The sequence below is a fragment of the Phocoena phocoena genome, chromosome 17 (genome assembly GCF_963924675.1).
Source record: "Phocoena phocoena chromosome 17, mPhoPho1.1, whole genome shotgun sequence".
NCBI classification, from domain to species: domain Eukaryota; kingdom Metazoa; phylum Chordata; class Mammalia; order Artiodactyla; family Phocoenidae; genus Phocoena; species Phocoena phocoena.
The window spans coordinates 72,355,307-72,376,857 of record NC_089235.1 but is presented as its reverse complement, the minus strand read 5'-3'; the positions used below and the strand labels follow the sequence as shown (position 1 = coordinate 72,376,857).

General features: G+C 40.9%; 1 protein-coding gene across 3 annotated transcripts in view; it reads left to right on the top strand.

The window, feature by feature from the left end:
- The window catches only part of DNAAF11 (dynein axonemal assembly factor 11), an 81,174-nt gene that overhangs the window by 17,482 nt on the left and 42,141 nt on the right, over nt 1–21,551 (top strand). For 2 of the 3 annotated variants that reach the window (XM_065895412.1, XM_065895411.1), the window contains exons 1-3: nt 7,257–7,325; nt 12,713–12,939; nt 18,342–18,533. In XM_065895412.1, the coding sequence (XP_065751484.1) occupies nt 7,257–7,325; nt 12,713–12,939; nt 18,342–18,533 (488 nt within the window). Of the gene's footprint in view, nt 1–7,152; nt 7,326–12,712; nt 12,940–18,341; nt 18,534–21,551 lie in introns of those variants that run through there. The other variant, XM_065895410.1, reaches the window with a different exon arrangement.

Below are 21,551 nucleotides of genomic sequence, written 5' to 3'. Positions count from 1 at the left end.
TACACGATTCACAGGTTTTTAGTATATTTGCAAGGTTGTGCATCCATCATCACTATTTAATTCCAGAACATTTTCATCACCTTAAAAGAAACCCCCATATCCATTAGCATTCATTCCCCATTCACCTCCTACCCTAGCCCCTAACAACCCCTAATCTACTTCTGTCTCCATAGATTTTCCCATTCTGAACAGGTAATATAGATGGAATCAAACAATACATGGTCGTCTGTTCTGACTTCTTTTTTTTTTTTTTTTTACGGTACGTGGGCCTCTCACTGTTGTGGCCTCTCCCGTTGTGGAGCACAGGCTCCGGACGCGCAGGCTCAGCGGCCGTGGCTCACGGGCCTAGCCGCTTCGCGGCATGTGGGATCTTCCCGCACCGGGGCACAAACCCGTGTCCCCTGCATCGGCAGGCGGACTCTCAACCACTGTGCCACCAGGGAAGCCCCTGTTCTGACTTCTTAGTCTAATGTGTTCAGGGTTCATCCATGTTGTAGGATGCATCAGTACTTAAGATTTTTTAGGGCTGAATAATATTCCATCATATGGATACACCTCATTTTGTTTATTCATTTATTAGTTGATGGGTATTTGAGTTGAGTCCACTTTTTGGTTACTATGAATAAAGCTGCTATGAACATTAATGTACAAGTTTTTGCATAGACATCTGTTTTCAGTTAACTTAGTGTACCTAGGTACGGAATTGATGGGTCATATGATAACTGGAATTGATGGGTCCTGTGATAACTGTACGTTTCACTGTTTTCAGGAACTGCTTTGGCAGCGGCACCAGTTTGCATTCCCACCAGCAGTTTATGAGGGCTCCCGTTTCTCCACATCCTTGCCAACACTTGTCATTTTCAGTTTTCATGTATTTATTTATCTTTATAGTAGCCATCCTATAGTGAGTGTGAAGTGGTATATCATTGTGGTCCTGATTTGCATTCGCCTAATGACTAATAAATTTGGGCATTTTTTTATGTGCTTATTGGCCATTTGTATATCTTCTTTGGAGAAATCTTCTTTATTCAAAATCTTTGCCCATTTTCTAACTAGGTTATTTGTTGTCTGACTGCTGAACTGTTAGACTTATTTCTTTCTTTTGAACGCTAGAATCCGAGCAGTTAAATGATTTGTAGATACATTCTCCCATTTTGTGGGTTTTCTTGTCCACTTCCTGGTTGGTGTCCTTTAGAGCACAGCTTTATTGAGGTACAATTGATGTACAGAAGCCCGCACAGATTGAATGTATATAATTTGTTGAGTTTGGATATATGCACACACATGTGAAGCCATCACCGTGATTAAAACCTCTTTGTCTTGTTATTCTGGGAGGTTTCCTATTTTACTTTGCAGCCTTCTATTTTGTGCTGTTATTTTTTTTCGAAATGTCTAACAACACTTGGTATCTGTTGATAACCACAGAGAAATTGGTTGATTAGGTGGCTGTGTGGGCTTATTCTGCAGTTGTGAGGTGGTGTTTCCACATCCAGCCTCTGGCCTGGCTGGCAGGGCCACTGTGGGCTCTGTGTGGGTGGGCAGGGGCTTGGGGCAGAGGCAGGCAAGCTCCTCTCCCCACCCCACTCCCATCTTCCAAGAGCTAAAATTAGGAGGACATTATTTAAGTCCGGTTGGATTTTAGCCTATTTGTCTCCTAGTGTAGACATCGGTATTTCAGGGGCCATCAAGGTCATATATCAATAAAGACATAAATATTCATCATACATTTTTAATGTTCATCCTCAAAACCCGAAATGTCATGACTGTCAAAGCCCCCAAACCGTCATCAGTGCTGGAACTGAGACGGTTCTTTCCATTATTGGCATTTTTCTGCATTAGAAATGGAGCCTTTGCTCTTTCCCAGCTACCACTCTCCACCCTGTTACCATATCCACATGTGAACAAATGAAATAACAAAATTTGCGCTAGCACTTCCCTGGTGGCACAGTGGTTAAGAATCCGCCTGCCAATGCTGGGGACACGGGTTTGAGCCCTGGTCTGGGAAGATCCCAGATGCCGCGGAGCAACTAAGCCCGTGTGCCACAACTACTGAGCCTGTGCTCTAGAGCCCGCGTGCCACAACTACTGAGCCCACATGCCACAACTACTGAAGCCCACGTGCCTAGAGCCCCTGCTCGGCAACAAGAGAAGCCGCTGCAAAGAGAAGCCTGCGCACTGCAGGGAAGACCCAACGCAGCCAAAAAAAAAAACTTTAAAAAATTGCTCTATATCTTTGTTTTTTAGTAGTGAAAGGTCTATCTATAATGTCAGAGAAAGAATTAAAACTCTCATTCTCAGTTGGCTTGTTATTTTCATTAAGAAAGTAGTATCTGAAAGGATGTGGAGAGTTCTGTTTTTGCGGTATGTGTCGGCCACCAACCACTAGAGGGCAGTATTGTCACTATTGTCTTTTTGAGCTTTGAGAACTTGGTCCACAGTGGACACTTCTTCCTTTTGGTCCTCTGCCTTCCAGCTCTAATACGGATGCACCGGGCTCAGGGTCGTCTGAGGATATGTTTGGGGAGATGGGCAGTAGGGAGGGATGGGTGTCTTATCTTTTGGCAAATATGCACTTGTTGTTTAATTTTAAATGTTTGAGGAAGAGAGGAGGAAGTTGGATATATATATACTCAGCTCACATACTTGAGTAAATCTCAGTATAATTTAAAACGTAAGTTGGATTTTTCTTTGTTTGTTTTGCTGCATGGCAAAACATAACTGTATCCTTCTTTTTCTTTTTTCCTTGTTGTGGGTTCACCAAGATTTTTTTCCATCCCACCCCTCCTCTCCCACCCTTAAAACCTGGAAGGAGAGATGGGGTTTCTATTAGTGTCAACTCTCCCTCTTGGGAAATCAGCATGTTGGTTTCAGTGACCTTTAGACCCCCGTGGGCCACTGAGCTCGATCTTCACAGAACAGGGGCTGAAGGGTGGGACTCAGTTGAAGGAGGGAGGTTTTCTCAAGCCTGTCTAGTTCAGCAAGAATTGTTCTTTCAAATGGCAGATGTGGTTTAATTTCTTATGTGTAGGCCTAGTAGAAGAAAAATTAAGATTCATCACTTTGAAAAATGTAATGAACATTTGGAGGGTTCTGCATCTACAAAATTACAGCAAAATCCAAAAAGTATATGAATTTTTGAGCTTGTTGGAGTCTTTCAAATGTCAGTCTTTTCTCATATGGAAGAAAAACATAATTAAAATATCTCTCAGAGTCTCCCAAAGTCAACTTGAGAAATACCAGGTAACCTGTATCTTAAGTCAGACTACCCCAAATATATCTTTACACGTCATAAAATCCATCTAACATTTTCTTTTGGCCAATGTAAAGCAGACATACAGAGGCACAGAGATGTAAACTTCATTATATGTATACGTCTCGTTTCATATTCACTCTTCATGTAGTGGTGTAGTTCATTCACATCACTATGCTTCAACGACTGAATTATCAAATACGTTGATGTGCTTTAAATAACTCCTTATTGTTCGGTGCTTGAAGTGTTTTTAATTATGTTTGCTCTTGTGAATAGAACTGTTCTGAACAGCTTTGTACAAATTACCTGTTTCCAGTTGAGGTATTTGATTGGGACCTTTTCCTCCCCAATGAAATTCTGGATCAAGAGAGAAAAAAAAACAACTTAAGAGCCTATTTTGTGTATTGACAAATTGAATGATGAAAAAAATATAAATATATATTTATAATCTCATAACCTTTCCAACAGATTTAAAATTTATTTTTGAAGATATGAAGTTACTGAATTTCCTTCACCTGTGTAGCTGAGTCTGGAATATCATAAAAGTATTTATTTGTTATTGTGCATTTTGGTTATTCGGCTTTTCAATAATTCATATTTTACCATAGTAACGCAATAGACAGTCTCAAAAGTCAAAGTGATATCTATACTCGTGTTGAAGAACAGACCTCTTGTCAATGCCGCCAGACCGCCCAGTCCTGCCCCCTAGAGGCGACCACCTTCCACTCCCCTTCGTTCTTCTGCTGCATGTTTCCAAGTAACCTGCTTACACCGGGCGTCCTCTACTCTTTCTCATTTTAGGCATCGTCTGTTGACCTCCTACGTGGCAGGTGCAGATTTTGTTCTCACTCGCTGCCCCCTAGGTTCTTTATTCCTCTCTACCCGCCTTGCTTATGATTTCGTGTCACATAACGGAATATTGTAATGAGACACGGGTTATGGGCCCATCTATGGGTGACTGGTGTTTTTTTTGTTTGTTTGTTTTTTTGTGGCACACAGGCCTCTCACTGTTGTGGCCTCTCCCATCGCGGGGCACAGGCTCCGGACGCACAGGCTCAGCGGCCATGGCCCACAGGCCCAGCCGCTCCGCGGCATGTGGGATCCTCCCAGACTGGGGCACAAACCCGTGTTCCCTGCACCGGCACGCAGACTCTCAACCACTGCGCCACCAGGGAAGCCCCATGACTGGTGTTTTGAATGAACACTTTGTTGGGGGGAGTGGTCACGCTCACGTGCCTACTGACCCACATCTAACCTCTGGCCTTTCTTGCTCCCCCTTTCTCCTCCCACCAGAGGATGGCTGGTCTGGCTCTCTCCATCCATGTAGGAATTGCAGGCCTCAGCTCACCCCTCACACGGGTATGACTACAACCGCTTGTGCTTAGAGACCCAACACTGTGTCCCACAGAGCTTTGGCTTGAGAGTTTTGCGGTGATGGTCATGGTCACGGTCATGATGATACATTAGTAATAAACAGCTGATGTCGGCAAAGAGAACTTCTAGTGGACAGGTTCAGCGAGGCTTTTCAGCTGGGCAGACCTGGGATTCGGTTCCCGTCCCCACTTTGTAGCTTTGTTGAACTTTGTTCATTTCTTAGCTTATTTGCCTCACAGTTCCAGTTATCTATTGCAGCAAGAAAAAAAAACACCCCAGGACTTAGCACCTTGAAACAGCTTTCTTTCGCCACCCAGTTTTGTGGTGAGGAACTCAGCAAGAGTTTGGCTGGGACGTTCCTCTCTGACCTAGGGCATTAGGCTTCTTTACTGCCTTCTCAGCCAGCTTGAGCTCTGACACCTACTCCGCGCGGCCCGTCCATGGCTCAGGCTCCTTGCCCTGCTTGATCTCCGTGCCCAACCCTAGGTGGTCCCCTCCGCGGGCGCCTTCTTCCCCTGGCTTATGCTCCCAATCTCCACGCTAGCCCTCGTTAGGGTATCCACCTCGCCCTCCTCGAGCTCTGACACCTTGCTCATGGCGCTGCTCCCCTGTGGACCCCTCTTCACTCTACTTGGTCTCCGATGCCTCTTGCTGGGTGTCATGTGAGGACACCCTCCCTACCTTCCTTGGGCTCTGATTCCTCATGTCAGGCTGCCCTTCCTTGTTGGTACCATCCTGTCTGCACTGACACCCCATGGCTGGCTGTCTTTGGTGCGGATGCTGTTTTCATCCTGCCCAGGTTCCTACCCACCATCCATCTCTGCAGGGATGCCTTCCTCACTGGGCTTGGGCTCCTGCCCTCTTGCCAGACCACCTGCACCCGGGATGCCCCTCACTGCTGGGGCCCCGGCTTCCAGCACAGGGCAGCCCTCTGCACACCATCTTCATCCTGTTTGGGTTCCACCACTCTGCTCTGGACCAACATAGCTATCGCTCGCCTCTCTACTCTTTCTTTACTCTGCCTCCCCTGATGGCTTTAGGAATTAGTTGTTCTGAAAGGAAGGGAAGAGAAGGAAAGGGAAGGGAAAGGAAAGAGCGGGGAAGAGGAGCAGCCACCTTGACAAACCTTTTCTCCCTCTCTCCCTTCCTTTTGTCTGTCTTTCTTTCCTTCCTTCCTTCTTTCCTATGTTCTCAAAATAGGGAGACGAGTTAGGAGATACACCATATTGCATGCAAAAGGTGACAGGAACCTGAACTGGAATATTGGTAATAGGATTATAGTGGACAAGAAGTACGTAAAAAGAAGTTAGGACTTAAGATCTGCATGGCTTGATGACTGATGACATGAAGGGGCTAAGAGGATAGTGTAGGTTAACTTCCTGGTTAACCCTGACTTGACTCTTGGTGTTGAATCACATCTGATACCAAAATGGTGATGACGTTGATAGAGTTTAGATGTAAAGAAGGCAGAAAATCTGTCTTGAGGAGTACAGAGTGAGAGGAAATACGGAGACTTCAGTTTGGACATGTTGAATGTGGTATGTCTTGACTTCAGTTTGGACATGTTGAATGTGGTGTGTCTTGACTTCAGTTTGGACATGTTGAATGTGGTGTGTCTTGCGGGCATGTAGAAACAGGAGTGTGATGTTCCGTTGGATGGTCAGACATGGGGTTATTGTTTGGGAGTCATCAGAATCTGGGGTTAGTGAAACCAGTGGGCATGACTACTGTCATCAGGACCATAAGGAAAGGAAATATTGGGTCAAGGATGGAAATCTCCATCACATTGATGGGGTGGAAAAGCCTGCAAAAGAGATCAAGAGGAATAGACTTCATTGCAAAGGAGGACAAGGAAAGAGTAGCATCAGAGTTTCAAGACAGTTGAGAGATTTAAGAGACAGTCCATGGTCGATTGTGCCACATGCAGCATACTCTTCTAGTGACATGGTGCATTGAAGAGGCTCCATTAGATTTGTCAACGTGATGCAGTCACGCCAGATAGTGACCAAATCTAAATGTGAACAGCCCAGAGCTTATGGATACGGGCAGGAAAATGATTTCCTTTGGCTGGAGGGACTAAGGGGTTGAAAGTAAGGGGAGGGCTTCCCTGGTGGCGCAGTGGTTGAGAGTCCGCCTACCGATGCAGGGGACGCGGGTTCGTGCCCCGGTCCGGGAGGATCCCACATGCCGCGGGGCGGCTGGGCCCGTGAGCCACGGCCACTGAGCCTGCACGTCCGGAGCTTGTGATCCGCAATGGGAGAGGCCAAAACAGTGAGAGACCCGTGTACCGCAAAAAAATAAATAAATAAATAAATAAAAAAGAAAGAAAGTAAGGGAAGACACAGATAGAAAAGTGAGTCACGACTAAGCCTTTTTGAGGTTTCTGAAAAACCACTTCTTGGTAAGCAGTGCAGTTAATCAACAGACTTAAAATATTGCAACTGTTATTTCTATGATGTGTTATTGTACACATTTTACTGCCTGTGTGATTTTTCTGGCTTTTTTTCCTTTTCATTTCTCTCAAGCAGGATGCGAAGGGCTGACAAAGCTTGACTTGACGGTAAATTTCATTGGCGAGCTGAGCAGTGTGAAAACCCTTCAACACAACATCCACCTGAAGGAGCTCTTCCTCATGGGAAACCCCTGCACTGACTTTGACGGCTACAGACAGTTCGTGGTGGCAACTCTGCAACAACTAAAGGTATGCTTCTTTTCAGTGATACAAGATTCCCAGAAAAAGGAAAACAAGCAACTACAGTGATTCCTGATTTACTCACAGCATTTTCAGAGAATGTGTTGTTTTAGAGGATGGAATATTCCAGAAAATCAAAACCGAGTCTTTGGCTCACTGAACCTTTAAAGTTGTTTTAATATTATAGCTTTAATAAACCTTTGAAAAATAAATCGCATGCTTTTCTCCTTTCTCATTCAGAACACGCACAGTTTAATTGAACTTTCTTGGTGAGTTCAAGTCATTGTTACAAAGAGCGTTCCTTATTACTAGTAGCAAACCAAAAGTTTAGGGCTTTTCAGGTGGTGACAGCTATATACCTTTGTATTTCACAGTCTTAAACTACTGTGCTTTTTAAAGTATTATTTCTTACTATTGCTTTCTATTAACTCATTTTCTATGTTAGTAATTCTCAAACTCTGGTATGCTTTGGAGTACTTAGATGGGGTTCGCTGGGCCCCACCCCCAGAGTTTCTGATTCAGTAGGTCTGATGGGCGCCCAAGAATTTGTATTTCTAACAGGCTTTCAGGTGATGCTGATGTTACCGGTCCAGGGACCTCATTTGAGAACCACTGCTCTGTGTGTTAATTTCTTATGCCAAATCTCCCCATATTCGATACTTTTGGTACTGGGAAACAACACATAGTTTCTAGAGAAATCATACACCTGAGAATATTTAAGTAGTAACATTAATGTCCATGTGATTCCAAGAGTTCCTGACCTGCATGTATTGGTTTGAAACCTTGGGAGCTTCCCAGGTGAAATCTGAAACTGGCCCCCATGCACGGAGGGCAAGGAGAGACCAAAGAAAGAGGCAGGACTCCAGATGGGTAGGTGGCAGGTTTAATAAGCAAAGAAACCTACTTACCAAGCTTGTTTTGGGCAACAGGATGAGTAGATCTCTGCGCCTGCCTGCCATAATCTTACAGGTTTATAGAGAGGCCTTAACTGGGTTCAGTCACGTACACCGCCCAGAGGGTCTCAACAGAGCCTTACTGTCTCAAGGCTGCACCCTTGGAACCGCTCCTAGTGTGGGAGCAGCGGGCAGAAGGTACATTCCAAGGACAGGGGAGGGGGTGAGGAGCCTGTGATTGGCCAGGTCCAGTCGCAGGCCATCCAGTGGTCACGTCCTCTTGGTGTCCCTCCAGCAGCAGGGACAGCATTTCGCTTCTGCAGAGAGAATGCATGGAGGCCCTGGCTTTCTAACAGTCATTTTCCTCTATCCTCAGAGGACATTTGTTTTTAGACTGCTGTGTTCTGTGTAGTCAAAATTGCTGGATTGATAGAACACATTTCTTCTAATGTAAAGTTTCTTTAAGAGAAGGAGTGATTCAGGTAATTGAATCTAGAATATATATGTAGAATGAGTGATGAAGTAGATCAAACATAACCCAGGCTGATCATCATTGTACAATGACTTCCTAAAAAAATGAACTGATGAGAACCAGAATTTCAGAGAAAATGGATGCTGTGAACCATCTCCCTGGAAGGGTGCAGGGACTGTCATCACAGCTGGGCCCCCTGTCAACTCTGCAGTGCCTGGGCTAGGGGTATGTGAGAGCCATCAGACAGGTGCCTGAAGCATGGGCCAGGGTTGTTCCAGGTGCTTTGGACACAGCATCTCTGATACTCCCGGCCTCTTGCCGGGAGATGATTAGGTGCATTCTGAGATGAGGGAGCCAGGCCTTGGAAAGCTGATGCTCCTTGTTTAAGGTGACACACCTGGCAAGTGACCCTGGTGGAATTTGAACCTAATAGCCCACCATTCACACCATAACCACACTCACTGCTTCTGTCTGGGTTAATGTACAGGCTTCAGGTCCAGTCTTTCCTTTCAGAAAGACTGTTCTGAATAAGCTGTCACAACAGGCAACAGCCTCCCTTTGAAATATGGTATTCATAAATGTGTTTATTAGTATTTAAAAACAGCTTGATACAGTTTAGAGTCTTAGTTACCATTCCATTGAAAGTTTGTGATCTACTTGACAGGAGTTGCATTAACAGATGTATTATTTTCCTAGGGCTGCCATAACAAAGTTCCGCAAATGGGGTGGCTTGAACATCAGGAATTTATCTCATTGTTCTGGACACTAGGAGTTCTAGACCAAGGTGTGGGTTGGTTGCTTCTGAGTCTGTGAGGCAGCATCTGTTCCATGCCTTTCTCCCAGCTTCTGGTGGGTCCTGGCAAGCTTTGACTTTCCTTGGCTTGTGGAAGCGTCACTCCCATCTTTTTTTAAGGACACCAGTCATGTTGGATTAGGGGCCCACGCTACTGCAGAATAATCTCATCTTAACTGATTACATCTGCAGGGACCCTGTTTCCAAATAAGGTCACGTTCTGAGGTACTGGGGGTCAGGACTTTAACATAACTTTTTTGGGGGGAAACACAATTTAAGTCATAACAACAGAGTAGTTATTTAGACAGACATGCACAAGAGGTGTGAGGAGATTCAGCCCTTTTCAAGTATCCTCCTCCTAGTGTCTGAGCCACTCCAGGTGGTAAGTAGGCACTGTAGCCTAGTGGGAAAAGTTCTGTAGCAGACAAACCAGGATAGGACTCATGTCTCTGCTGCCGGTGAGTTGCATGCCTCATTTTTCTCATCTATAATGGGTTAATAATTCCTACTTTAAAGAAGTTCTTCGAGACCCTCAATAAATCTTAGCTTCTCCTTCTCTTCTTTGCGGAAGCACACGCGCAATTATTATCAAGAAACGTAGACAGTCTGCCTCTGTGCTGCAAGAACTCTTAAGTGAATGAAGATCAAGGAATACTGCAATGCATAGCCTAAAACTTAATCTCTCAGTTCATCAGGCCTTCTGAATTCAGCTGTGATTTTGGACTGAAGAAAACCTAGGCCAATTTTGAAAACTACCTAACAAAAGTCTTCAGAAACCTGAGATCCAACAAGAAGGCCCTGAGAACAGGTGCTGGCATGCATGTGACACCATCTCAAATTTGTCATCAGTTCCCAGTATGAGGTCATCTGCTTCCTGCCTGTATTGGTGACAAGGGGTTTATTGGTCATAATCTTTTAGAAACAGTAGGTCTAAATTATATCAATGTTTACTTAACCCAAGTATAAGGAAATATATATATATATGTTATATATAATACTATATATGTATATATATAAAGTTAATACTTAAATCCTTACATCCCAGATACAGGTAAGAGAATATATCACCTTCTTTGCAATGTTCATCAAAATTCCAGTGAAAGAAATTATATTTATCCAGAATTTTCCAAATTGTTTAGATCTTTTTTTTTTTTTTTTGGCCGCTCTGTGGAGCATGTGGGATCTTAGTTCCTTGACCAGGGATCGAACCTGCGCCCCCTGCTGTGGAAGTTCAGAGTCTTAACCACAGGCCCAGAATTGCTTAGATCTTAACCCTAGCTTAAACGAGGTTAATTACCAAAAAAAAAAAAAAAAAAGGATAAGTACTTAGACCACAATTACTTATCACCTTAAATAATAGGTTTTATTGAATTCGATTTTATCATTATGGCCTCACCTTTCACTGAAGGATCTTAGAAGAGACAGCTTTGTGAAGACTGTTATGTATGGACATGTTGCTACAGAAACAATGCGTGACATCTCTCAAGATCTCCACCAAGAAACTCTACTTTAGAAATATGTTTTAGAACCAAGAATTAGAGAGAGGCTAGAAACGAGTATATTTTCTCAGTAAAGAAAGCAAAAATCGCTTCACCGATGATGTTTTTCTGTTTTGCTTTGGCCGCCAGCAAGCTCAGAGCCAATTCTGCCGCCCATCTACAGCAGCCATATGAGTTCTTATGACTAAAACCTACTTTAAATTATTTTTTTTCCAAATAGTGACATTATAATTTTGATTTTTAATTAACTGCTCCTGATAATTTTTATTTTTTATTATTTTTAATTTATTTATTTAATTTATTTATTTTTTTGGCTGCGTTGGGTCTTTGTTGCTGCACGTGGGCTTTTCTCTAGCTGCGGCGAGTGGAGGCTACTCTTCGCTGTGGTGTGCATGCTTCTCATTGTGGTGGCTTCTCTTGTTGCGGAGCACGAGCTGTAGGCGCGTGGGCTTCAGTAGTTGGGGCTCGTGGGCTCTAGAGCGCAGGCTCAGTAGTTGTGGTGCACGGGCTTAGTTGCTCCGCAGCATGTGGGATCTTCCAGGACCAGGGCTTGAACCCGTGTCCCCCGCGTTGGCAGGTGGATTCTTAACCACTGCACCACCAGGGAAGCCCATAACTGCTCCTGATAATTTTTTAAAATTCATATTTAACTCCATCTTTGTGTGTTTTGTATTTGTTTGTGTTAGTTTCCTTTTGCTGTGGTAATGAATGACCACAAACTCAGTGGTTTAAAACAACACGAATATATACTCTTTGTTTTGGAGGTCAGAATCTAAGATTGTGGTGTTGGCAAGACTCTGCTCCTTTTGCAGGCTTCAGAGGAAATTTTGTTTCCCTGCATTTCTCAGCTTCTAGAGGGTGCCTGCATTTTTGAGTCCCTGCCCCTTCCTCCATCTTGAAGGCCAGCCGTGTAGCATCTTCAGACCTCTCCCTAACTCTGACCCTGACACTTCTGCTGCCTTCTTTCCTTTATAAAGACCCATGTGATTACATCCGGCCCACCCAGATAATCCAGGATAATCTCCCCATTTTAACATCCTTAACTTAAGCGTATCTGCAAAGTCACTTTTACCATGGAAGGTAACATTCACAGGGATTAGAAAGTGGACATTCTTGGGGGACCATTATTCTGCCTACCACACTTTTCTAAATACCTCACCTCTCTTTGTAGAAAAAGGCTCAGTAAATAAGTAGGCATCTCTAAATTGGTAGCTTTGAACCTTCAGGTTTTGGGTTGGTGTTTTTAATATTTCAATTTGGAACAATCCCTATAGAGGTACCAGATGGAAACAGTGACCATAAGAATTAATAATACACTCTACATGTCTTGTCAAGGGTAGAACATGGGCTCATTTGCAATAGAGCTCAATTTTGTGTGATGTACGAGGCCCTTTTCCGTAGAGAGCATTGAGGACTTGACTTGAGGCACTGAAATTCTTTACATCGTGAGCAGTTATAAAATTACTATATTTTGGGAGCTTGTCATTAATAATCAGTTTCAACAGGAGACCTACTTATTATTACCAGTAAAGATACTTTGTAAACTGTGTTAATTGTATGAAGTAAACATTGATTTAGATCAAAGTTTCTGACGTTTCCCATTAATTGCTTTGCTTTTAATTCCATATCACTAAGGTGCATAATTTATTATTTCTCATCTTGCAAGCAAAGTCTGCTTGGGGCTGATTCAAATGGTGACTTTGGAATAAATGCACTGTGTTGGCTGTTTTTTTTTCCAGTGGTTGGATGGTAAAGAAATTGAGCGTTCAGAAAGGATTCAGGCATTACAGGACTTTCCAGCAGTTGAACAACAAATCAGAGAGCAGGAGAAAGCTTACTGCCTCAAACGAGCCAAGGACAAGGAGGAGGCTCAGAGGAAACTGCAGGAGGAGGAAAACGAAGGCGAGAGGGAGGGAAGGCACACAGGCTTTGACGGACGTTGGTACACAGACATCAGTGCTACTCTGTATGTAACTTTTTTTTTCTTTTAAAAAATTGTCAATATCCTCCTGTTTTATTTACTTCTTACTTGTACAGTATGAGTAAAAACAACAAGACAAAACCAAAAAGCAGAAATAAAAACCTTTCGTTTCCTGTTGTGAAGGGCTGTATGTTACCACAATGCAGGAAAGAACATTGAATAACCACTAAATACTACTCTGTATGTAACTTAATAGAGTGTACTTTCTAGTTAACTTGTGTTAAAAAAGTTCTCTTCCCAAGGTGTTCACAGTTTCACTTATATTCCAGACAACTGATTTGAAGAATAAATTATGATGTGAATTTTGGGTGAAGACGATGTATGTTCATCCCATTGTTTGTGACAATTCTGTGACAAGGCTTGCCTCCCTTAAAGCCGTTTCAAACTAGCAACTTTAATTTGCATCTAAAATTATCTTCAGACAAATCTCTCTAAAAGATGCACAGGAAAGATAAATTAACAGGTGTACTTTGATTTATAAAGTAGGAATATTTTAGAAAAGTTAAATGCAAATCACATTATTATAAATTGAGTAATTTTGATTACATCATAAGATGTTCTGTTTTGTGAATTATGTAATGAATACATCTTTAATGGGATTAATAAGCCCCTAATTGGTCATTTTTACAAGCATGAATTTTTCATTCTTGCTTATTTTAAGAGAATTGCACCTATAGTCAGGTGATTTGATTCCACACAACAAAAGCTTTAAATATTTTGTAACAGAATCTCTTAAGCTTGAGAAAATAATAATTATAAAATATTTCAGATGTACATAAATGTTAGAAAAATAAATAGGCAGCTTAATAATAAATGTCAATAGTTCGCATGTTTGCTTTGGATCTTCTTTTATTTTATTTCATTTCACTTCACTCCACTTCATTATTATTTTTTTTCGGGCGTGCCGCACAGCACGCAAAATCTTAGTCCCCTGACCAGGTTTCAGAGCTACACCCCCTGCAGCAGAAGCGCAAAATCTTAACCACTGGACTGCCAGGGATGTCCCTGGATCTTTTATTTTGAAATGAGAAATAAAATATCAATAGAGGAGAAGCTCCTTAAGTATTTCTCCCCCTTCCCACTCCTCCTTTCATCCTCCATGGTGTCCACCATCCTAAAGTTAGTGTGTGTTTGGTATAATGTTGATCCCATCCATACTGTCATGTATTTACTACGTAATTATGCCTCCTTAAACAAGAGTAGTTTCATGTTGTTGTTGTTTAGCATGAATATCTTTCTGCAGCTTTGCTTTTCATTCAGTATTATGTTTTTGAGATTTGTGCGTATGAAGACACATAGAACTAGTTCATTCATTCTAACTGGGCAGTAAAATTCCATCGAAGGAATAAACCACAGTTTATCCCAGAGGTCATATTCAAAATATTTAGCAGCAATTCTTCATTCCTGACCAATCAGAATATGCACCAGCTCCAACAATCTGTGCTTTTCCCTTTCTTGTTTTTTTCAGACAATGGTGCACACATCTCCTTGTGCTAGTATGGAAGTTTCTGTAGTGTATTCAGCAGTTGCTACATATTAATTATAAACATCTTTTCGACTTTATATGCATTGCCCAATTGTTTTTTAAAGTGTACTAATTTTAACTTATATATCAGCAGTATAGAAGAGTTCCTAATCTTTGCCAATAGTAGATAATGTGATCTCTTAAAACATTGGCTAATCAAGTTGGTTGTTAAATAACATCTAATGTTTTAATTTGAATTTCTAGAATGATGAGTGAGTTTCAGTATCTTAAATGTCTTCTTTTTTTTTTTTTTTTTTTTTTTGCGGTACGCGGGCCTCTCACTGTTGTGGCCTCTCCCGTTGTGGAGCACAGGCTCCGGACGCACAGGCTCAGTGGCCATGGCTCACGGGCCCAGCCGCTCCGTGGCATGCGGTATCTTCCCGGACGGGGGCACGAACTCATGTCCCCCGCATCGGCAGGTGGACTGTCAACCACTGGGCCACCAGGGAAGCCCTTAAATGTCTTCTTATATGTTTATTGGCTATTCAGATTTCTTCTATTCAAGACCTCCACCTATTTTAAATAAGTTGTACTTTTTTTTCTTACTAATTGATAGTTCTTTTATATTCTAGATGCAAATTTTTTAGTCCTTATGAGCTTTGCAAGTATCTTCTCTCTGTCTGTGACTTGTGTTTAATTTTGATAAGTGCTTGTTTTATAGAATTTAGAAGTCTTAATGTAGTTAAACTTACGTTTATCCTTTCTGATCTTGTTTATGAAAATTTTCAATACCCCAGTGTCATATCTGTCTATCTGGAATAACTTCACAGCAGTGTGGGGTAGGGTGCTAATCACTTCCCACACAGGTTTGTTTGTTTGTGCCCTATTGATTAAAGTGCTATTCTTCTCCCGTATTATATACCCTCTTCTTGTGATTCATGGGCCCATTTCTGGGCTCTCGGGACTCCTCCATGGGAGTACCTCCACATGGTTTCAATTTCTATAAATCTTGATCTTTGGTAGGAGATATTTTCGTGTTTCAAAATTATCTTGGCTCTTGACTCTTTTTTACTCTTCTGTGAGAATTTTAGAATCTGCCATTCAAATTCCTCCCAGATCCCTAGTGTAATTTTGGTTGAAATTGAATTTAGTTTACACGTTAATAAGGGGAAAGTTGACATCTTCAGGACATTGATTCTTTCCTTGCTGAACTTTGTAATAACTCTATTTATTTAGACCTTCTTCTGAGTCCTTCAATAAGTTTTTATAATTTTTCTCTATAAAGGTTTTACACCATTTCTTATTAGATTTATTTCTAAGTATCTTGTAGAATGGGATTTTAAAAATAGGCTTTTTTTTAATTGATTGAAATGATTCCATCTTGTGGAGTACTCCTTTATTTTTTTTTATTTTTATTATTTTTTTATGTTGAGGGTAGGAGTTTATTAATTAATTAATTTATTTTTGCTGTGTTGGGTCTTCGTTTCTGTGTGAGGGCTTCTCTAGTTCCAGCGAGCGGGGGCCACTCTTCATTGTGATGCGCGGGCCTCTCACTGTTGCGGCCTTTCTTGTTGCGGAGCACAGGCTCCAGACGCGCAGGCTCAGTAGTTGTGGCTCACGGGCCTAGTTGCTCCACGGCATGTGGGATCCTCCCAGACCAGGGCTCGAACCCGCGTCCCCTTCATTAGCAGGCAGATTCTCAACCACTGCGCCACCAGGGAAGCCCAAAAATAGGCTTTTAATTGGGTCTTTCTGATGTATATAGAGACAAATGGTTTCTGTGTACTGATACTGTATTATGCAATCTTGCTGAACTTTTTAAAAAGATGCAACAGTTAGTCTGTAGATTATCCTCTGTTTTGTATGTAGAAAAACCCATTTTTTAAATAAACAGCAACTTAAAATTGTTTTCCAGTCCTTCTACCTCTGCTTTTTATTTTTTATGGTGCCTGCTGAGCCTCCAGTACGAGGTAGAATAATAGCGGTAAGAATGGGCGTCCGTTATCTTGTTCCTGACTTTTAAAGAAGGTTTCCAATTCCTCATCATTGAGTATAATGATTCCTGTGAGACTTTGGTAGAATTAAGTTAGTTTTCTTTTATTCCAAGTTGATGAACAGCTTTTATCATCATGGATACTGGATTTTTATTGAATGCTTTTTCTGCATCTTTTGAGATAATCATGTTTTCCTGTTGTTGTGTTGAATTAACATTAATAGATTTTTCAATATTAAACCATCCTTGAATTTCTAGAACAAACTCACTTTGTCCACATACTTTTATTTCAATTTTTTATTGAAGTATAGCTGATTTACAATGTTGTGTTAGTTTTAGGTGTACAGCAAAGTGATTCAGTTATATATATATATTCTTTTTCAGATTATTTTCCATTATAGCTTATTACAAGATGTTGAATATAGTTCCCTGTGCTACACAGTAGATCCTTGTTACTTATCTATTTTATATATAGTAGTGTGTATCTGTCTCACAAACTCTTAATTTATCCTTCCCCCCACCTTTCCCCTTTGGTAACCATAAGTTTGTTTTCTATGTCTGTGAGTTTGTTTCTGTTTGCCAAACAAAATTTTTTTAATGAGAATGAAACCAATTATTTCAGTGACCATTAGCTAAAATATTGTAGAATATTACAGATTCCCTTAATAGGTTGTTTTTTTTCCAGTACTGTAAAGAACCATAACTATGTGGCAAAGCATTTATTTTCAGTAATTTGCTCTATTTTGCTTATAAAACGGTCTAGTTGCATTTTATAATACGTAAGGTATCTAAGCAGATTTTACTGTGTTCCGTTTATACTATTTAAATTTCATATTCTGGTAGTTTTTGTCCCTCCTTTCAAAAAGCATCTTATTTGAAGGTCAACTAAATGGGCATTTTGTGTCATCTCATTTCAGTAATAACAAAATCTAACATTTAATGAGTACTTACTATTTGCCATACTTGGTACTAAAGGCTTCCTGTAGATTTTTTCATTTAATGTCATTTTGTAACAGAGCATATTCTAGGGAGAGGTGAGAGGAGAAACCTAATTGTGTGCTGTTTGAATGATGTCCTTTTCTCTCTGCTAGAATAGAGTCTCCTGTAAGTAGTGTTGCTGTCTATCTTGACTAGGGCTGTCTCTCTGTTGCCTGGCACACAGAAAGACACTCAATAAATATTACTTGAATCCATGTTGAATGAATGTTGAATATCATATAATACTTATTTGATGCCATACAGAGACATCATGTAATTCCCTGACAGTCCACAAAACATGAATAAAAAAGAGAGCAGAGCACCGTTGCCATATAAAGCTACAAAATCCAAAGTTATCCATGAAAAATGGAGTAGTTAGAGGCCATACCATGGGCGATCTCATGTATCCCACTGGAGAATTTTAGAGGTAGAGAATCATTAAAGAGCCTGGAAATAATATGATTACATTTTTAAGAAAGATTCCTCTGGGAGCAGGGTGGAGGATGGAATTGAAGCGTGCAAGACTGGAGGTGGAGTGATTGCTAAGGCCCAGTGGTCCCTGAGTTTGTCTGATCATCAGAACCTCCTGCAAAATATTGTAAAGCAAGGGTCCTGGACCCCACTTCAAATCAACTGGAGAGACTCTGGTGGGAGCCCAGGAATCTGTACTGTGTATAAAGCTCCCCAGGTGACTCACATCGGCCAGGTCTATGAACCCTTGAACCTGGTTACTACAATATTCCTGGTGATAGATGAGGTGGGCCTGCCCCAATGCTGTGGCACTAATTTCCTCCAACTTGGCTCAGATAGGCTCTCTTTCAGACACATTTTGTCATTCAAAGGTAAGAAGATAACACACACACAAAATATAGATATTTAAGGGGCAGCATTCAGGATGAAACTCAAACGTCCATTATTATTGGTTTTAACGTGCCCTGTGTTCTTTTCTAGCCCATCTTCTGAAGAGAGCAAAGACGACATCCAGGCACCAGAAATACAAGAAGGGGGATGTAAGAAAAAGAAATTAGACAACGGTGAAGACGACCTGGAATTCTGGAATAAGCCCTCTTTGTATACCCCCGAATCTAGATTGGAAACTCTGAGACATATGGAAAAACAACGGAAAGACCAAGAAAAATTAAGGTATTCCATTTTATCCTGTCATTGAGAGTGATGGAGTACATTTTCATGATTGTACCTTGTTTTACCCATTATCTGTGTTAAATCTGTGTTAGCTATCACACACAAACTTTGCTTTTTCTAATTTCAGCTTTTTGTTGAAGTGTCATCTACTAACCCTTCTTTAGGATGTCATGAATCTTGGCATTTTAGGTAGGGTTTTGTTTCTATGACCTTAGCTTTTTAACAACTTTAAATGTGTCAAATAAGAGCCTGGCCTGGTTTACAGATACTAGTTATCCAAGTCATTCTGTTCAGTGTGCTGTAGTCTGCACGATCTAATGGGTTCCTGAGATGTTTTCCTCTTCTGAATGCCCTCTAATTGTCCTGTGTCATGGAGAATAATGTAGTTCATGGAAACATGAACTTAATTGGACCTGAGAACCCAGTTTAAGATCCAGAAAAATGTGAATAAATTTACATTATAAAATAAAGCTAAATGACATAAAATCTGTATTAAAAGAACAACAGAAATCCAAGATGAAGAATTGCCTGCAGAAAGAAAACTACAGGCCAATATCACTGATGAACATAGATGCAAAAATCCTCAACAAAATACTAGCAAACAGAATCCAACAGCACATTAAAAGGATCATACACCATGATCAAGTGGGGTTTATTCCAGGAATGCAAGGATTCTTCAATATACGCAAATCTATCAATGTGATAAACTATATTAACAAATTGAAGGAGAAAAACCATATGATCATCTCAATAGATGCAGAGAAAGCTTTCGACAAAATTCAACACCCATTTATGATAAAAACCCTCCAGAAAGTAGGCATAGAGGGAACTTTCCTAAACATAATAAAAGCCATATATGACAAGCCCACAGCAAACATCATCCTCAATGGTGAAAAACTGAAAGCATTTCCACTAAGATCAGGAACAAGACAAGGTTGCCCACTCTCACCACTCTTATTCAACATAGTTTTGGAAGTTTTAGCCACAGCAATCAGAGAAGAAAAGGAAATAAAAGGAATCCAAATCGGAAAAGAAGAAGTAAAGCTGTCACTGTTTGCAGATGACATGATACTATACATAGAGAATCCTAAAGATGCTACCAGAAAACTAGTAGAGCTAATCAATGAATTAGGTAAAGTAGCAGGATACAAAATTAATGCACAGAAATCTCTGGCATTCCTATATACTAATGATGAAAAATCTGAAAGTGAAATCAAGAAAACACTCCCATTTACCATTGCAACAAAAAGAATAAAATATCTAGGAATAAACCTACCTAAGGATACGAAAGACCTGTATGCAGAAAATTATAAGACACTGATGAAAGAAATTAAAGATGATACAAATAGATGGAGAGATATACCATGTTCTTGGATGGGAAGAATCAACATTGTGAAAATGACTCTACTACCCAAAGCAATCTACAGATTCAATGCAATCCCTATCAAACTACCACTGGCATTTTTCACAGAACTAGAACAAAACATTTCACAATTTGTATGGAAACACAAAAGACCCCGAATAGCCAAAGCAATCTTTAGAACGAAAAAAGGAGCTGGAGGAATAAGGCTCCCTGACTTCAGACTATATTACAAAGCAACAGTAATCAAGACAGTATGGTACTGGCACAAAAACAGAAAGATAGATCAGTGGAACAGGATAGAAAGCCCAGAGATAAACCCACGCACATATGGACACCTTATCTTTGATAAAGGAGGCAGGAATGTACAGTGGAGAAAGGACAGCCTCTTCAATAAATGGTGCTGGGAAAACTGGACAGGTACATGTAAAAGTATGAGATTAGATCACTCCCTAACACCATACACAAAAATAAGCTCAAAATGGATTAAAGACCTAAATGTAAGGCCAGAAACTATCAAACTCTTAGAAGAAAACATAGGAAGAACACTCTATGACATAAATCACAGCAAGATCCTTTCTGACCCACCTCCTAGAGTAATGGAAATAAAAACAAAAATAAACAAATGGGACCTAATGAAACTTCAAAGCTTTTGCACAGCAAAGGAAACCATAACCAAGACCAAAAGACAACCCTCAGAATGGGAGAAAACATTTGCAAATGAAGCAACTGACAAAGGATTAATCTCCAAAATTTACAAGCAGCTCATGCAGCTCAATAACAAAAAAACAAACAACCCAATCCAAAAATGGGCAGAAGACCTAAATAGACATTTCTCCAAAGAAGATATACAGAATGCCAACAAACACATGAAAGAATGCTCAACATCATTAATCATTAGAGAAATGCAAATCAAAACTACAATGAGATATCATCTCACACCAGTCAGAATGGCCATCATCAAAAAATCTAGAAACAATAAATGCTGGAGAGGGTGTGGAGAAAAGGGGACACTCTTGCACTGCTGGTGGGAATGTGAATTGGTTCAGCCACTGTGGAGAACAGTATGGAGGTTCCTTAAAAAACTACAAATAGAATTACCATATGACCCAGCAATCCCACTACTTGGAATATACCCTGAGAAAACCAAAATTCAAAGAGAGTCATGTACCAAAATGTTCATTGCAGCTCTATTTACAATAGCCAGGACATGGAAACAACCTAAGCGCCCATCATCGGATGAATGGATAAAGAAGATGTGGCACATATACACAATGGAATATTACTCAGCCTTAAAAAGAAATGAAATTGAGCTATTTGTAATGAGATGGATAGACCTAGAATCTGTCATACAGAGTGAAGTAAGTCAGAAAGAAAAAGACAAATACCGTATGCTAACACATATATATGGAATTTAAGGGAAAAAAATGTCATGAAGAACCTAGGGGTAAGATAGGAATAAAGACGCAGACCTACTGGAGAACGGACTTAAGGATAGGGGGAGGGGGAAGGGTGAGTTTTGACAGGGCGAGAGAGAGTCATGGACATATACACACTAACAAACGTAGTAAGGTAGATAGCTGGGGGGAAGCAGCCGCAAGGCACAGGGATATTAGCTCGGTGCTTTGTGACAGCCTGGAAGGGTGGGATGGGGAGAG